The sequence below is a fragment of the Penaeus vannamei genome, chromosome 39 (assembly GCF_042767895.1).
Source record: "Penaeus vannamei isolate JL-2024 chromosome 39, ASM4276789v1, whole genome shotgun sequence".
NCBI lineage: Eukaryota > Metazoa > Arthropoda > Malacostraca > Decapoda > Penaeidae > Penaeus > Penaeus vannamei.
Genome location: NC_091587.1, coordinates 8,289,051 through 8,306,550, shown reverse-complemented (window position 1 = coordinate 8,306,550; position 17,500 = coordinate 8,289,051). Strand labels below are relative to the sequence as shown.

Genomic DNA, 17,500 nt, shown 5'->3' with positions numbered 1-17,500 from the left:
ACACACACACACACACACACACACACACACACACACACACACACACACACACACACACACACACATATATATATATATATATATATATATATATATATATATATATATATATATATTATTTACATATATTTATATTTCCTGTGACATGTTGACGCAATTTTTACATCGAAATATTGTGTCCTTGGGACGTAAATCCCGTAGTGAAGAGAATACTAACTAAAAACTTTTCCGTATTCAAAACTGTTCCTTCCATAGAGAAATGACATATCTTTTGTACGTCTTTGATAAAATAAAAGTCCCTTTATGAAGTGTATTTATTAAAATTAGACAATGCTGACTAGAAACTGCTCCGTTTTCAGCGCATGTGCAGAACAAGGACCTTGGTGTAGAAGGCCCTTCATATCAGCGGACCGCGTCTCCCTCGCATCCAAACCCTTAACGTTAAGAAAATGTTAACGTTAAAACTTGCACCGTTCTTTAGCCAGGCAGAGAAACAGCGCCTCATAAAAGGAGGTGGAGAGGTTAGCAGTTGACCCTCTCCTTGTCCCCTCCTGCACCCATCCTCTACACGAGGGACCACAAACGATAATACAATGATAATGATACAAGTATCAAATGCGAAAGACATCAGTCAGTTTCAATGAATTCAATCACTTCCTCTCACATGCAAATTCATGTGGGGATATTATATATACAGCCAATGAAAGTGCTGATACATGTGGATATGCAGACGTGCGGCCTACAACTTTAATCATTAATACTGTCAGCGTATTAAATGACCAATTTTCTTTTTAGTTATATGCGATGCAGCATATATACGTAAATACATTCATAGTTATTTGATCAACAAGCAATATCCTTGTTTTCGATTAGAACAATACAATTTCAGTATATACCATCGTGTGACATTGCGAATACAATTCAGCTAAAAATAATAATTAAATCCTCAAAATCCATAAACGATATGATGTTATGTAGTTACGTTAATGGATTTTTAACGCAAAATCCAATCCTCGAGATCCATTGAAATTGTAACACAAAGTTAAATCCTAAAAGAAAATAAATCCGACCTGAATCCAGTCATTATGCGAACGGAATCGGAGATCAACAAACATGTCGGCTGCCGTGTTTTTGAGGGCGCTAAGGCCAACTCAAATAGCATCCAGCGGTTTACTTGGGAACAGTGAGTATGGTTTATAATGGCTTTTGATACATTGTCATCTCGGTGAAATATTATGTATGGGTGTCACTCTTGGGAGGGAAGTGTGAATAGGAATTTGTATGGTGTTAGTCGGTTCCATTCAAGAAACAGTCACGTAAGGAACACAGTGACTTTAATCGCAAGATTAGACATTATCACGATATGAATGAAATATAGATGTGACGTTTTGACCTCTTCAACAGACGTAGTAAATTAAATTTATTAAATGGTTCATTATATCGGTTTTTACGACATCAGATGAGCAACACTTGGCAAGTTGGAAACCACTGTTTTATTTCATTTATATTGGTGTTTGATTTTGATAATTAATTGTTCTTAACACTATTTGAATTCAAAATATCTAAGAAAGGAAAAGGTTTCAATGGCGTAAACGAGCAATATCTGCATTTTAATGCAAACTATTTTGAAGGTAGGCCTACATAAGACAACAAAAGTACAAACTTTTTGACAGAACAGTTTTGGTGCCTCAGTAGGAAATGGAGTTGCAACACATTACGTAATTTGGAGGAAGATGAGGATAATCTTTATAGCAGAACAGGGAGGAATCACAAAAATGGTGTAGGTAGAAATAGAATATCCATGAGAATGAAAAGGTATTAACATTTGGAAGGTAGCAATTAAAAATAGCTACTGTCTTGTAAAGGAATAGTAGATAATCAAATTTTGGTAATTGTGACTGAGAATAATGCAACCTCCAGAGACTAAGTCCTCAAACCAGGTTATCATGCAAAACCAAAGACCCAACCTAACCTCTCCTACCTTCTGGTTATTCCCTAGACAGGTTCTCTTTATTATCACTTCGTGCCAACTTATAGCAAATGGACATCTGGTTGTGTGAAGGTGTTGTTGACAGTCTCTGAGTGATGATATGCAGCGGACAGTTTTGTAATTTACTCATTGATTTGAGGCTACTGCAGTTGAAACTATGTTGTTCCTTGCGCTATTTCTTATGTTCTATAAGATGGTGGTGCATCGCCCTTGGTAATTTATACCCAAATTTTCCTGTGGAAGTAAAGAAAGATATTATTTAGATATGGGGGGGGGGGGATCCTGCATTGTTGTACAGTATCAATACACAAAATTTAGAATAAAGTAAATAGCTTAAGTAAATCTTTGAGACATTGTGTATAGGTAATAATTTTAGAAAGATCTGTATTATAATGATTCTGTTTTGTTTATAAATGTATAGACCTGTCTCTTGATAGTCCAGTTCTGGGTAATTTCCAAGAATTAGGTAACATACAGGATGGAAACTCATGCAGAGAACCAGTTATATTTTTAAATTGTTCATGTGCATGATTTTGAATAATAATTCAAGCACTGCAGATTCTCTGAATGACTTCCAAATTATTTCATGTCATATTGTAAATATTACTTATTTCAGGAAAAATCATTGGCCATGCTGTAGGAAGAGCACCTCTGCTCTCAGCAGTCAGTGGCCTCAGAACACCATCTTTCACCCCTCCAGTTGTGCAACAGAGTGTCAAGCAAGAACTTGTTAAAGACTGCAAACAAGAACAAGATCTTTTTACTGATAGTGAGTAACTTTTTTATGATAATTATAATATCATTGATAGTGTTGTCATGTACTATTATTATTCATATTTCTTTTATATTTAGGTTATGTCTCATCATATACTATTGACCTCCATTAGTATATAAAAAAAAAATATATTATTTTAAATGGTCATTATACCTAAGTATTGATAAGAGGACTGTTTCTCAATTTTTCAACTAGTCTGAATATTGGTATAAAGACTGAGGTATGGCTATTTTGAAATTACCTACCCATCAGAAGAATACTATTATGGCCTACAGTTTTCTTCTTCTTTTTTCTTTATTTTAGGATTACATTCAAGTTCTATTGCTTCATCTTTAAATGGTTTACAATATCTAATGATTCTTTATTTGAGTACAGATTGAACAGTTGACATTTACAGCCATGTATACCTACATGCAAATATCTGTATAAATGGTTGCATGCACATATAGGTTCACATATGTACACAATATTACATGTCTGCACATATTTATTTACACACAAGAGCATGCATATAAACACACAAACAAGTAGTTTAAAACAAATAATTATAATTTTACTGTACTCTTATGACTCTACTCTGGCTTTGGTAAAAGAAATTTTAGGAGAACCAATGATTTATGCTTTTAATCAATGTACTTCCCTGTCAGACCCCAGTAGCCACAACCTTTTCATTCAGTCAGAGGGGGCAAGTCTGGAAATTAAGGCAGGGTGGTCCACCAAACTGAAACCAGAGTTTCATGCAGTGTTTGCATTTTTCTGCAAACATAGAAAATGAAGTCTCAACTGAAGAAATTCTCAGTTTGTCTAACATTTTAATACTTTGCTTCAATGATTTTACCCTTCAGTAACAATTTGATGAAGAATACTCCATGTTTATACCAGATTAGTGAGATTAAGTTCATATTGAGAGGCATTGGATTGCTGTATTCACTACTACACTGATTTCTGTTGGTTTGGAGATACTGATGATGAAGCCAGGTTTTAGCCATGTTGAATACAGGCCATGAAATCCACTTCTGCTGCAAACATGTCCAAAGTTGCTTTTGATTGCATCTTTCAGATGTACTTCTGATCTGCACTCAGGCATTTTTGACTCCCACTTCACAGACAGTTTCCTCATGTCCAGAATGTCTTGGATAATATGGCCAGTACTTTCAAGGGTAATCCCCTGAGGCTCAGCTATGGCTTTAGCTGAAATGTGGCAGGCTTAGAGGATCATAATGTGAACAATATTTATTTTGTCCTCCATGGTCATGGAAGTTAGCTGTCTAGACTAGGGCTCATCTAAGACCTCATAGTAACCAGTCAGAACTGTGACATCCAAGCTTTCAAGAGTTTGCTCATGTCATTGTGGTTTTCCTCTGCACCTCTGCCTGCCTTGTAGGAATGGGGAGCTTAATGATTGCCCAAATTTCATTTTTACTAGATTCCATTGCAGGAGCTACCATTCTGTGTTACACATACAGAAAAATTGAAGATATGTTGCCTATCATAAATATATTTTGTGCGTTATTCTTCTGAATAGTTGCCTTACCTCCCTTGTAAAGTTAATAGCTTCACCTCATCATGATACCTTGAAAGCCAGAAACCTTTTCATAATTTTTTTTCTTTAAGGATGTTAGGAGCGGTTCAAAATTTACGGTTGGGGAAGGGGGTTAAACCCATTGCACACTTTTTAAATTCTATGAAAAGGTCATTGTTAGAGTGCTCATTATCTGTGACTGAATACTACTTTCCAAATCTAACCTCACCTTCATGACCCTATGTATTCTTGATTTCATAAATGATCAATGAATTAGTTCATGTTCAAAGTTAGTATATTCAGTAGTTTGTATGAAATATTTCTCTGACTTACTTGGTTTTGATACCTGCCCCTGTTGAAAATGATCCAGATACTTCTCCCAAGTGAAAATTACCCCCAATTATGGAAATTATCCCCTATCAAGCTTTTTGGGGGTAACATGACTATCAGAAACCTTTTTACAGGACTACCCTGTCTGCTGAAGGGCACCTCTGGCATCAACATTTTCAGGCATTCGCTTTTAGGGGGTGAGCAAGATTGCTCTTTGAACGCTTATTATTTTTTGCAAACTGATTTTCATATTTTGATACAGCAAATATTATTTTAAAAAGTAAAATTCTGGTTTTTTTTTCCGTGGTGTATAACTGTCCAATAAAGAGATGATCTAGACATTTCTGAAGTTTTTTATTCCATAATGAAAAAAAAAAAAGGAAAAACAGCAAGAAAGAACTGAATCAGAATTTTGAGTTTCAAGATTACTATTTAATATAAATGACCACTTTAGTCATTCTGCTTAATGCAGATCTTTTAAAAGTAATTTGAAGTTAAAATGTGGTTACTAAGTTTGCATTACAAGGTCCTTTCTCAAAAAAAAAATGTGACCGAGAATAAATGATAGCTAATTGACAGCAGTATATTTTGCTACACTTCAGGCAAATTTAAAAATTAGATTATGGGATGCTGTAAAAAAGAATATCATCCTGCCAAAACTTAGGTCAGTTTGTAAGACCGTATTTTATTATGAATAAGAAACTGAAAATCAGGGCTGTCTGTTTTAGTATAGATATTAAACTGATGATGCTTTTAGGGCAGCTATACATCAAGGAGCAAATTACTCATTGTTCCTGATCTTACTCTATCTTTTTTTTCCTATTGGTAACAATATAATAGTATTAATATTGACAATAACAGTGATAATGTTAAAAGCATTAGACACAATAAAAGAAATCCGGAATTCAAGGAATGGTGTAATCAAGTGAGGTCAGGTAGGCCTACTAATTGACACCTTGACAATGAAGTGTCAAACCATCTGTGTGTTAATAATATTGATTAATTTAAATTGTATTGGATAGGGCATATATGTGTTTGCTCTCTTGGCATCAATGGGCTAAATATGATCCTCAAAGTCAGTTTTTGGTTAGATATCACAAAGGACATGTTTTTATTTAACCTGTTGGATCTGGTTGCATTACAGTGCCAAAAATTCGGGCAGTGGGTTACATAAGTGGCCAATATCCCAGGCATGCAGCGTGATGATGGGCATGGAAATTGTGTCCTCCTTGGTGCTGGCACTCTTCGTGTCACGGCATACGCACATTACTTTCCACATTCATTTATCAATGGGAATAATACTAAAGCCCCCTTCTAAGTGCCAAATGAGTCTAATCACACTCCAAGAGGTTTGTGCACTCATGGCGAGTCTTTTCCATCACCCAGGCCTAGCTAGTGGCCATTTTCTGATAAAGGCAAGTTCATGTGACCCTACCTTTGACCCAGATTTTTTCATGATGGGACTGTCACGTCACTTGGATCATAGGGGTTAAATGAATTTTAACTTAAAAAGGTATTTCAGTAAAGAATAGCTTAATGTACATACCTTTAAAGCATGTATCTTAGATTGCATCAAACTCTTTTCCCACAGATGTGATAAGTAAGGTCAATAACCAGATTGTCAAAGGAAGTCATGGGAGATTATTTGCGGTTGTATATATCCACGGCCATCAGCATTTGGTAACACAAGAGGATTTACTTATTGTGCAGGGTGTTTTCCCGCCTTCCATTGGAGACGTCATCAGATTAGAAAAGGTTTGGATTGATTTTAGTCCTGTTCATATTTTCTAAATCACTAAAGTTAGATGAGTTTTATGAGTCTTGCACTATTACTTTTTATTTTTGGTGAGTGATTTTGAAGACCATATAGTGACTAGGAATCTTCTGTGCATTTAGGATTAGCTATTATCATTACATCAGTTTGCTTTCCTTAGATTACATGACCCTAGCTGGGAAAGGAAACTAAAATTAAATTAGAAATTACATCTTGTCACTTTTTATGTGAGTGAAGGTTACCCAGTGAGTTTTACAGACAGCATAGGTTTAACCAGTCGTTTTTGCAGGTTTTGTGTGTGGGTGGACAAGACTTTACCTTATTTGGGCGGCCATTGCTTAGGAAGGACCTGGTTAATGTGGAGGCAACTGTTGTAGAAAAAACCTTGTCTCATTGTCGAATTTATTTTTATAATAGGAGGCGCAAGAACTCAAGGAAGACGAAGTGTAAGTAATTCATGATTTAGAGAGTTTGAGAAAATCAGTGTCATAGTTGCCGTATTTATATGCCTGGTACATTCTTAGTGACTAAATTAAAGATTTCGTTGAAGATTATAGATAACTGTGATTCCTCATTCAGAGTCTGCATACACCTGGCAACTATAGCACTGCTTCTGTTGTAGTTTTGAATGATGCTTTTGCTTTCCAAATATTTTGCTATTGATTTACTCTTACTTGTACCTTTTGAAAGAAATAGTTTTAAGCAGCACATCATTTAATCTATAAGATAACCCAAATGTCACTTTATGGTTCCTTTATGGTTCCTTTATGCAGTATGAATCTTTGGCATAATTCACTATGTGAGAAGGAATAGGGAAGTTACATGCTTTGTCGTTACTTCAAGCATCTCTCCTCCACCTCCTCCTCTTCCTCCTTTTACTGCCTCCATCTTCTATTTCTTCTTCCTCTTCTGTCTTTTCCTTCTTTTTCTTTCTCTTTTGTTTATCTTTTTTTCTGTTCTCTTTTTGTTTATCTTACTCATCATCATCATACCACTATTCCTCCATGTCCTCCTCCTGCTTTTCTACTTTATCCTCCTCCTCCAGCTTTTCTTATTACTCCTCCTCCTCTTGCTTTTCCTTTACCTCTTTATCCTCCTCTTATGTCTTCTTTTCCTCCTCCTCCTCCACATTTTCTTCCATCTCCCCCTAAACTCTTTCCTCCTTTTTTCTCCTCCTTTACTATCTCCTTCACCTTCTGCTCCCCTTCCTCATTTTCCTTTTTCTTTTCCTCCTCCTCTTCTTCCTCTTCTATCTCCTCTTCCATCCCTGCCTCCTCCTCCTTTTCTTCTTCCTCCCACTCCTCCTCCTCCTCATGTTGTTCTAATGGCTTTGTTTTGTTGAATCTTTGTAGAGTATATATATAAATGGTAATCTTTTTTTCAATTTGTTTACCTTCTTTTGCTTTCTTATTTCATCTTCCTCCTCCTTCTTTTTGTTGTCATCCTCCCTTCTGCTTAGCCTTCCCCTCCTCTTCTTTATTGTCGTCCTCCCCTTCCTTCTCATCTCTCTTTCTCCTCTTCCACCACCACCACCACCTCCTCTTCCACCACCACCACCATCTCCTCTTCCACCTGCACCACCTCTTCCACCTCCACCACCTCTTCCACCTCCACCACCTCTTCCACCTCCACCACCTCTTCCACCTCCACCACCTCTACCACCACCTCCACCACCACCACCTCCACCACCACCATCACCACCTCCACCTCCACCTTCACCTCCACCACCACCACCACCACCACCACCTCCTCCACCTCCACCACCACCTCCTCTACCTCCACCACCTCCTCTACCTCCACCACCTCCTCTACCTCCTCCTTCACCTCCTCCACCACCACCACCTCCACCACCACCTCCTCTTCTTCCACCACCACCTCCTCTACCTCCACCACCACCTCCTCTACCTCCACCACCACCTCCTCTACCTCCACCACCACCTCCTCTACCTCCACCACCACCTCCTCTACCTCCACCACCACCTCCTCTACCTCCACCACCTCGTCCTCTACCTCCACCACAACCACCACCTCCACCACCACCACCACCACCATGAATATAGCTTCTCATAACATAAGATATTTTTTATTCTGTTTGTTTTAAGATCTTGTGTAAGCATGTGAAAGATAACAAATGTTTTGAAAAGAAACTGATTTGTTTTTGATATTCTGTGAGAATAATGGCTACATATGCATGCTTATGACTTAACCTGAAATTATGAATATTTGCATCTTTAGAGAGTGAGTGAGTGAGTGATGAAGGAAGGGAGGGAATGAGTGAGTGAGTGTGAGTGAGTGTGAATGAGTACTTGTCCTCCCCTCACCCAGGATTTTTATATATATATTTTTTTATAAATATAGCTTCTCATAACATGAAATATTTTTTCTGTTTGTTTTAAGATTTTGTGTGAGCATGTGAAAGTTAAGAAATGTTTTGAAAATATACTGATTTGTTTTTTATATTATGTGAGAATAATGGTTACATATGCATGCTTATGATTTAACCTGAAATTGTTAATATTTGTTCCTTTAGAGAGTGAGTGAGTGAGGAAGGAAGGGAGGGAATGACTGAGTGAGTGAGTGTGAGTGAGTGAGTGTGAGTGAGTGTGAGTGAGTGAGTGAGTGTGTGTGAGTGAGTGAGTGTGTATGAGTGAGTGAGTCAGTGAGAGTGAGTGTGAGTGAGTAAGTATGAGTGTGTGTAAGTGTGAGTGAGAATGAGAATGAGTGAGAATGAGAATGAGTGAGAATGAGAATGAGTGAGAATGAGAATGAGAGAGAATGAGAATGAGTGAGAATGAGTGAGAATGAGAGAGAATGAGAATGAGTTGAGAGTTGAGAGTGTGAGTGTGAGTGTGAGTGTGAGTGTGAGTGAGTGAGTGAGTGTGAGTGTGAGTGTGAGTGTGAGTGTGTGTGTGTGTGTGTGTTTGTGTGTGTGTGTGTGTGTGTGTGTGTGCTCAACAGCTCCATAGTTTAAGAAGCCATAATACTGATCTAGTGTTCGAGTTGGAGTCTGTCTGGTGTTGTAAGTGGTAAGGACCCCATCTATTCCTAGCACACAGGGGGGAATGGCAACCTATAAAATCTGTATGCCATATTTTGTCTGCTCACCATGTTATGTTACTCCAATACCTCTAGGTGAATTTTCAGTGCATTTAGCCTCTACTCCTTGGAGTATTTAGGCCGACTGGGCTTGCCTCTTGGGCCTACTTCAGATGTAGTTGGTATATTGTACTCAGTGGGCCACACTAACAAAGTGATATGATTTCTTTTTATATCACTTGTATCTAAAACATGATTTTAATATTTTTACATATTCAGAGATGCATGATATTCATTTAGGTTACTTATGTTATAATGAGATTAAATTAAATAGTGCTAGAATTAAGAAAACAAAACTACAGTGGGGAGTTAAGGAACCCAGGTCCAGTGAGTTACAGGAGTATGATCTAAAAATTCTGAGGTTACCTTTGATACTTAAAGTTGTATTAATGATTACTATAGTAAACATTCATAATGTGAATTGCCAATGAGGAAACATAACTATTTAAATTATTTTACACTCATATATTGTATTGTAAGTCATACGAGTTATTGAACATTTTACATAATTAAAAAGTTCCTCTGCCTCAGTGTCCTACCCCCAGGTATTATTAGTTAACCCGTAGCCGACAGGTGGGATGTACGCACATGCCATGGCTGTTGCGGACCGCAAAACAGATGGCATTGTATCATGCCCATTCCAGTGCCACTAGCTCATCAGACAAAGTTTGTTTTTCTCCGATAGTAGTGGCTTCATTTATATGGTAAAGATTTTAGGCAAAGATCTATAATGAAGGCAAACCTTCAAAATTATAATATTTTTATAAATTATAGCAAAATAAAAGCTTTTAGGTGCCAAATGTTGTTCGCAAACTACTCTTCGAGCTGGGTGCAAATGGGAAACTGTTGATGCACGCCAACAATCCCATTATTACGTCCACTTGCCAAACATTTTTACCCATCGTCACTGTGTTAATGAGAAAAATGTGTGGATTTATACTTTTTTTTCTCCTTTTCAGTTAACAGGGAAACACACACCCTCTTGAGGATCAACCGTGTTGAAATCATGCAGAAGATTGATGAGGTACCAGAAGTGGAAGGTGTTGATGGAAGAATATTTTAGTATTTCTCCCCAAAAAGTTTGATGCTAATGTAAATAAATTTGATAGATACTTACACCTTTTCTTTCATTCAAGTTTTATCCTTTTTACTTTAAAATATAGTACATAGGAATTTTCAAATAAACATTTTTCATTTCAAACACAATATAGTAAAAGGTATTTTTCATGCCATCATTGACTAATATATTGCTTTGTTATGGGACTAAAAAGTATTTCCATCGGTTGTTTAATCTTTTCTTTTAGTAAAGGCAAATTATTTTGATGTTAGTTGTATTTCATGAATAGGTTAAGTAGCTTAATTTTTCACAAGACAAAACTCTTAGACCTTTTAAATCTCAATATAAATTGGACAATGTTTATAGGCAAAATTTCAAGTCATGAGGCAGTCAGATCAATGTTTTTCCGTAGATCAGGTATATGGTAAAAATATAAAAATAATAATGAACAAAGGAACATGGAGAAAATACCCATCTACAAGGGAAATTTTACAAGATTATACAGGCTAGATGGAGATCACAAAATACTTATCTTGTATTGGGCTTGTTTATAAGAGACAGGTAAAGCATCTATAATAATTTCTGGTTTGCAAGAGAGTTGGACCCACCACATGAAGTCTCTTGTTAGTGCTCAGTTACTGCCGTATTTTTCAAGGAGCCACTAAGGAGTGAAGAGAAATTTAATGGATGCCCCATGCACAAACCACTTTTTCATGGTAACTACTGTTGTTGTCTTGCTATCATCTGTCTCAAGAATGCAAAAGAAAAGTCCATTGAGTCATTGCTGTAACAGACTGAGTACCCAGAACAAGTCTTGGGGGCCCCTAATCTTAATATCGGTAAAGCATATTCTGTATAATGATTATATTAGCTTTATAAACAACCTATTAGTTAAGGACTGAGTAATATTATTTACGGTTTGTTTATATTGAAACGTTACACAAGAAGCCCTAAAATCGTATTTTCCTTTTCTAAGTATCATTGGTTTTCTCTTGTAAAGACTTGTAATTCATGATTATTTAAACATTATCTTGTAAACATTTTGTTTCTGAGGAGCCTCATCTTTCTCACATTTCAACCTTTCTGGGAAATAATGCAAGGCAAAGACAATTTTGCCTTGCTTTGGTGTGCATGGCATTGAAAAATAACTAGAATAAGGTGTATGGTGACCCATGCACTTCAATTCCCAGTGTGTTGTTTGGTGGTGGTGTCAAAATGTGGTGCTCATTTCAGTTGTTGTTTTCTATGTTTTTTTTTGCAATCTCACTCCAGAATTCTACCACATCCCGTTACACTAACACACTCCACCACTCCACTCTCCTTCACTCTGCAACTTCCACACTCCACTAAACTACTAAACTACTAAACTCCAACTCTCTACCACACTCAACCACTCTACTGCTGCCACAGTCCACTACTCTCCCTGACACTGCCACACTTTACTACTCCCTTACTTCACCACTCCTATAGTCCACTACTCTCCCTCACTTGACCACACTCTACTATACTTCTACATTACACAACTCAAAACAAGGTAACTGTTACCCAAGAGCATCTACCATTCAGAGGGGGGGGCACAGACAGAGAAAGTAAGAAACAGCATGCGAGCAAATGGCGACTGAGCAAAGGAAAAATTACCATGAAAGCGAAGAATGAGAAAATTACCAGTTTTGAATTTGTTTTACTTCCATAAATTAGGGAATTTTGGAAAAAAATAATAAAAATAAATAAATAAATAAAAATTAAAATGCTTTATGGAGCACGTACAAACTTTAGTAGTTTATGGAGCCTATGTAGATGGTCAACAAACAATTCTGCTGAAATCTGAAGTACAAGCCAAGTTGCCAATTAGTTTTCAAGAGAAGATGCCTGAGAATGGTGTCATAACAAAACCTCTCATCTAACAGGGCAAAATTTTTTGAGACCAAAACTTGTGCATCCTAACTAGATATTCTAGACCTACAAATCTAAACCAAAATGCACAATGAAAAATGTTCCAAAGTAACAACTTTTGTTGCATCAGAAGTGAAAAATTGGGTAAATGGACACAGAGCACCCTTTAATGGCAGCTTAATTCACCTAACGATATGAAACTACCAGCTATATGAGAAATACTCTTATGCCCTTTTCAATTAATATTTCAGTTTGCTAGCAAGAAATTCATAGTTCAAAAACATCTGCCCTGGAAGTCTGAAAAAAGACATTTGTAATTGCTCATTATGAAACACTGGTTCTGAAGTGTTAATAAATCAAGATCATTACATTTTAATCCATGCTAATCACTTAAATTTTTCCTTTCCTTGAATACACAACACACAATGCTGATAACGCATATTTCCTGAATTAGCACTTTAAAGGAAGAGTCATCAGTATCAAAGGCATCACTTTCACAGTACTAAATGGAACAAGCAAAGTATCAATTGTCTTCAAATATCCAAATAATTCTGGCTATAGTTTAAAGTTTGAAAACAATGCTTTTTCACATCAGCCCAAATTTTAGCTTTGTTTCTTAACAGTCAGGTGAAATTAAATATAAATCTTCTTTCATAAATTTATTTAGAAGAAGAATCCCAGGATCTTTCCTCCAAGATGCTTCCTCTTGGCTTCTTCGTGATCCATAACTCCACCAGAAGTTGTCAAGACAATGTAGCTGTAAAGAAAAAAAGAAATATAAATAAAACTATTAAAGAAAACCTGTAGTTTTTAGTCTACTATAATTTTGCAAATTTTGTTGCACAGATGGCTCTACACGGGCTCAGCCACACAGGTATCAATCAGGCCAAACAATTTTTCCCAATTCTTTGGATTTACAGATCCCCCCCCACCTTACTGACAATTAACAGGTGTATAAAAATAAATACATAAATGTAGAAGAAAACAGCAATAGACAGGTTGCTAAACAGTATCTATGACTTGGAAGCCATACAGTGAAGTTTTCCCTATACATAATTTAAATTTCAATTGCTCACTCACACTTATGAATGCTATAGGACTGTAGTTATTACAATGTATCTTAGAGAGTACTACCATGTTCTTTGGCAGAAAACTAAGTTAACAATTTTCTAGCTAAAATAATGTCAATTACTCATATCAAGTACTTCAACATTACGTTGATGATTATGCATGTTAACCATTATACAATTGCAAAAAAGGTTGAAATCAGTAAACTACAGAAAATAACTCACCCAAACTGACGAGATGGAAGCAAATTGTTAGTCCACTTCTCAATGGAATTGATGGTTACATCAAAACGTGGAGAGATGACACCACACTTAATGAGACGACCAGTGAGGTTTACTACAATCTTGCCAGCCCTATGGTCATCAACAATCTCAAATTCTCCAATGTAACCTGTTAAAATAAGAAATAATTTACAATTTCATCAACAGAAAGGCCCTAATCCCAATGGTCTACATAAATGTTAAAATCTATTATAAAATACAAGCATATACGGGTTTCAATTGATTTAAAACTCATTAAAGTAGAAGCTATCAGTATGAACCTTCATATTCCTTCTCTATTAAAAAAATATATACACTTCTAACAGCAAGGTGCTAGAGTAAAAGATGAAATTACACATACAGAGCATTAAAATCTACAACTGTTTACACCCCAAAAATTGTTACATTAGTCTTAAACTTTAGGGAATTACCTCAAGACCATTTAAAAATAGTAATAAAATCACACAATTAAAATTCAAAATAGGTTGAGAAGCTAGCTATAAGAATCCCTTTGCAACTTAACCCATAAACTGTTAATGAAATGTGGTAATAACCTAGAAAAGACTGCAAGGGGAAAGAAAGAGAAAAGTAATTATCATGAGAATTTCAAAATATTAAGGTTTTCACACAAAATGTGCAGAATGTCTAGACCTCCTCTTTACCTCTGGTAACTAATGTATAGAGAGCCAGTCCAAGTTACATCTTACCAGAAGGCAGATGTGTGTTGGCCTTTGCCAGTGTTCAGACACTATTTGGATAGTCTACTCATAACCAAACTGAAGGGAAATTACAATAGTATCACATTTCAACACCTAGACAACCTGAACACCATATACCAAACTCACCATGCCTCATCATCACCGTCAGAAATTTGACTACGACCTTTGAGCAGGGTCTGATGAGAACCTGTCTCTTTCCTCGCTTCTCAGCATTGTTTATGCTTCTGAGAGCATCTGCAAGGGCATTCACTCGCACCATTTTGACGCGTGTTTATGTCTGAAAAGAGGACAGAAAAAAACGTTAGTGGGACTTTACTCTTGGCAATCAAGCAAAAACCGTCTGCTGAAACCACTTAAAAGTTAAATGTTCCTGATATAGCAGATTTATGATATTCAGTACGAGAATCATCATTTTCATGGTACCAGAAGTACATGATCATTTTATTACAATCTAACAATTTTCAAGTTGATATGTCACATGTGCAGTAAACTGGAACAAATTTAGAAAGCAAATTTAAAACACTAGTTTAGAAAATTAATTTTGCTCTTAATTTTGGACTGAAGACACTATGGGCACATAATTGAGATAAAATATCTAGGCTCCTTTGCAATATACAGTGGCTTAATTTGGATCTTTGGCATAGCACTGCCCAGTACAATGGCTACATTGATACCTGTTTATTACTGGTATATAGGTAGGTTAATCTAACCTAATTCCAAGTCACAGATTTACTCAATCTAGGTTGCTATTACTGGGCATGCCACTCAGGCACTGCCTAAGGGGAGGGTGATAGCAGCTCTGTCCCCCAACAAACATTATCTCCACCATGGTATGAACAGTAAAATAATTCTGAATCTTGGAGATGTGAGCAGTGTGTTCAGCATTTTTTTCTTTTCTTTGTGGTGTTACCATTTGTCTGCAGAATATTTCTTGTACCAATAATGACAACTTTTAGTCCTCTACAAGAATACCACCTTCAATTTGCACATTTCACTCTTGACCACGTTTGTGGTCAAGAGTGGTTTATTCAACTACGTAAATACTGATACACCCTCTCAGAAAAAACATAGGAAGAAAACCTGCATATGGAACAGGATTTGGAATAGTTTCAGATTAACAGTCATAAGGTACATGGTACATAGAGTATAATGGACAGAACATTAATGATAATGCCAAAAATGATGGTAAAATATTGCGGAAAGCATTGCTCTTAGCCAAAGTCCACCCAGTAGCTCCAAAGTTTCAGCTCTTAAGATGCATAATACATAAGAGATGAAGACAATGTTTCCCAGGGTATTCGGGGGCATAGCCAACCCATCAACTCTTCCCTCGGGCAGTGCAGATGCCGCATCACGGTTACTTAGATTGATGAATATAAATTTGTGACAGTTGGGGACTTTCTCTGGTCAATGTGTCTGTACTGTAAAGAATTATCGTTGTGGAATATACAGGTATTGCTTTGGTTTACCTGTTCTTAATGACCACACAAGGAAAAACATGAGTAGTGTCTGGGGAAAATTTTAAATCAATCTGAGCATGCAATAAAAATAATATCAAATGTAGTAAAAAGTTTATAACATATGCCATGTAGAGATTAATGAGCCTACAGCTATTTGATGAGAGTCTGGGAGTAAAGGCCCCACAATTTAGAAGGGCTTTGGTTCACAAGGCAATGTTTGTGGGTTCCTAGGAGTGCTACTGAATGAAGTAATAGGGTTTTAGTCTCAAGAGTGTCGAAGACTCAATACTTCCACTCATTTCCAGAACCAATCATTTGCGATGGGACACAGATTCACACATTACACAATGAGCAACACTGTCAAAATATAATATGAAAAGCCCTGAATGGTGTTTTGCGTATGTGCGGTGAAAAAGGTGGCGGTGGTATCGACACAAGGAGATACCACTCAATCAGGTTAGGTTAGTGCTTATCACCCAGAAATAACATGTGTATGCTTATATTCATGTGTGCCGTACACCTAGCCATGAGAAGTTGGATATGGCTACCAGATGCGTAAAACTGGCCATATGATAAATGCAAAGGTGGATGGCTGTTCAAGACAAAATTTACCAAGATTCTCTTAAGAAAATACTAATTGGGAACAATCACCAGTTGTAACTTCGAAACTATGATCAATGCAGTTTCACAATACGAACTTCCCAATTTATTCTATAAACAGATCTTATAGTGAAATATCAATTCTCAGTTCTTCCCATCACAACTAAAACCCTTACATCCCCACAAAGTGCGTACAAAATCCCCCATCAATACTTATTCCTCCTCTAAATCCTTATAAGCAACCCCTCGCTCCCTTAATAAATGAGAATAAAATCATTATCTTTAAAACAAGCAATTGTAACTCAAAAGCATGCAGTAACATGCAGGTTCGTAAACCGTAGGCTGGGTACAAGTTTATACACGGCTTTGGGGTCTATAATACATTCCCTTCATTTTACAGTTACAATGCTAATGTTAGAATCAACCTACACCCAACTTTTACTTTAATGTTTTCCAATAAATTATATATTTGTGTCTGTTACTCGTAACACAGTGAACCAAATGCGTCCGACAGCCCAACATAAAGCGGAAAGTTGTATTTACTCTCCCTATTCACTTCCTTTTCCGTCTTTAAAAGCAACACAGAATCAGTTTCCATTCTAGGACAAAGATATCAGACAGCGACCTTACGCCAGAAGATAAATTCCACAAAGACCGAGAAAAGCCTAAGCGGACGCACTTGTAAACACGAGAGACACGATGTCGGCCAGAGAGCGCTCACGTGTTGTAAACATCACTCATTTTGCAACAAAAGTTACATTCCCTGTGAGTATTATCGTCTCGGAATGTGGCCGCGTACTTCAACCTATATTTTCGCCGTTATTTAAGTTATAATTTCAATGATAAACCCGTAAACCGTTGAATCACATGGAAATATCACTCACCAAGGCCCGCCCGGGAATATGGCCGACTCGGAAAGGGCAGCTGAGGGATCTCACCTTTCAATATTGTTTAAA

At 36.8% G+C, this 17,500-nt stretch overlaps 2 protein-coding genes across 5 annotated transcripts in view; one reads left to right on the top strand and one right to left on the bottom strand.

Moving 5' to 3' along the window:
* The first annotated feature begins 1,036 nt into the window (after nt 1-1,036).
* Nucleotides 1,037-10,603, top strand: mRpL21 (mitochondrial ribosomal protein L21). The gene is made up of 5 exons (XM_027379693.2): nt 1,037-1,183; nt 2,607-2,759; nt 6,209-6,372; nt 6,681-6,837; nt 10,447-10,603. Exons 1-5 carry the CDS (start codon nt 1,114-1,116, stop codon nt 10,548-10,550), a joined length of 648 nt encoding a protein of 215 aa, XP_027235494.1. The 5' UTR covers nt 1,037-1,113; the 3' UTR covers nt 10,551-10,603.
* A 2,480-nt stretch (nt 10,604-13,083) lies between these two features.
* The window catches only part of LOC113826801 (small ribosomal subunit protein uS8A), a 4,483-nt gene continuing 66 nt past the window's right edge, over nt 13,084-17,500 (bottom strand). Inside the window, exons 1-4 of one of the 4 annotated variants that reach the window (XM_027379686.2) lie at nt 17,429-17,500; nt 14,611-14,761; nt 13,730-13,895; nt 13,084-13,194 (exon numbers count right to left, since the gene is read on the bottom strand). The exon at nt 17,429-17,500 is cut by the window's right edge and continues 66 nt beyond it. In XM_027379686.2, the coding sequence (XP_027235487.1) occupies nt 13,101-13,194; nt 13,730-13,895; nt 14,611-14,743 (393 nt within the window). In that variant the 5' untranslated portion in view covers nt 14,744-14,761; nt 17,429-17,500 and the 3' untranslated portion in view covers nt 13,084-13,100. The other 3 variants (XM_027379687.2, XM_070117023.1, XM_070117024.1) reach the window with 3 other exon arrangements.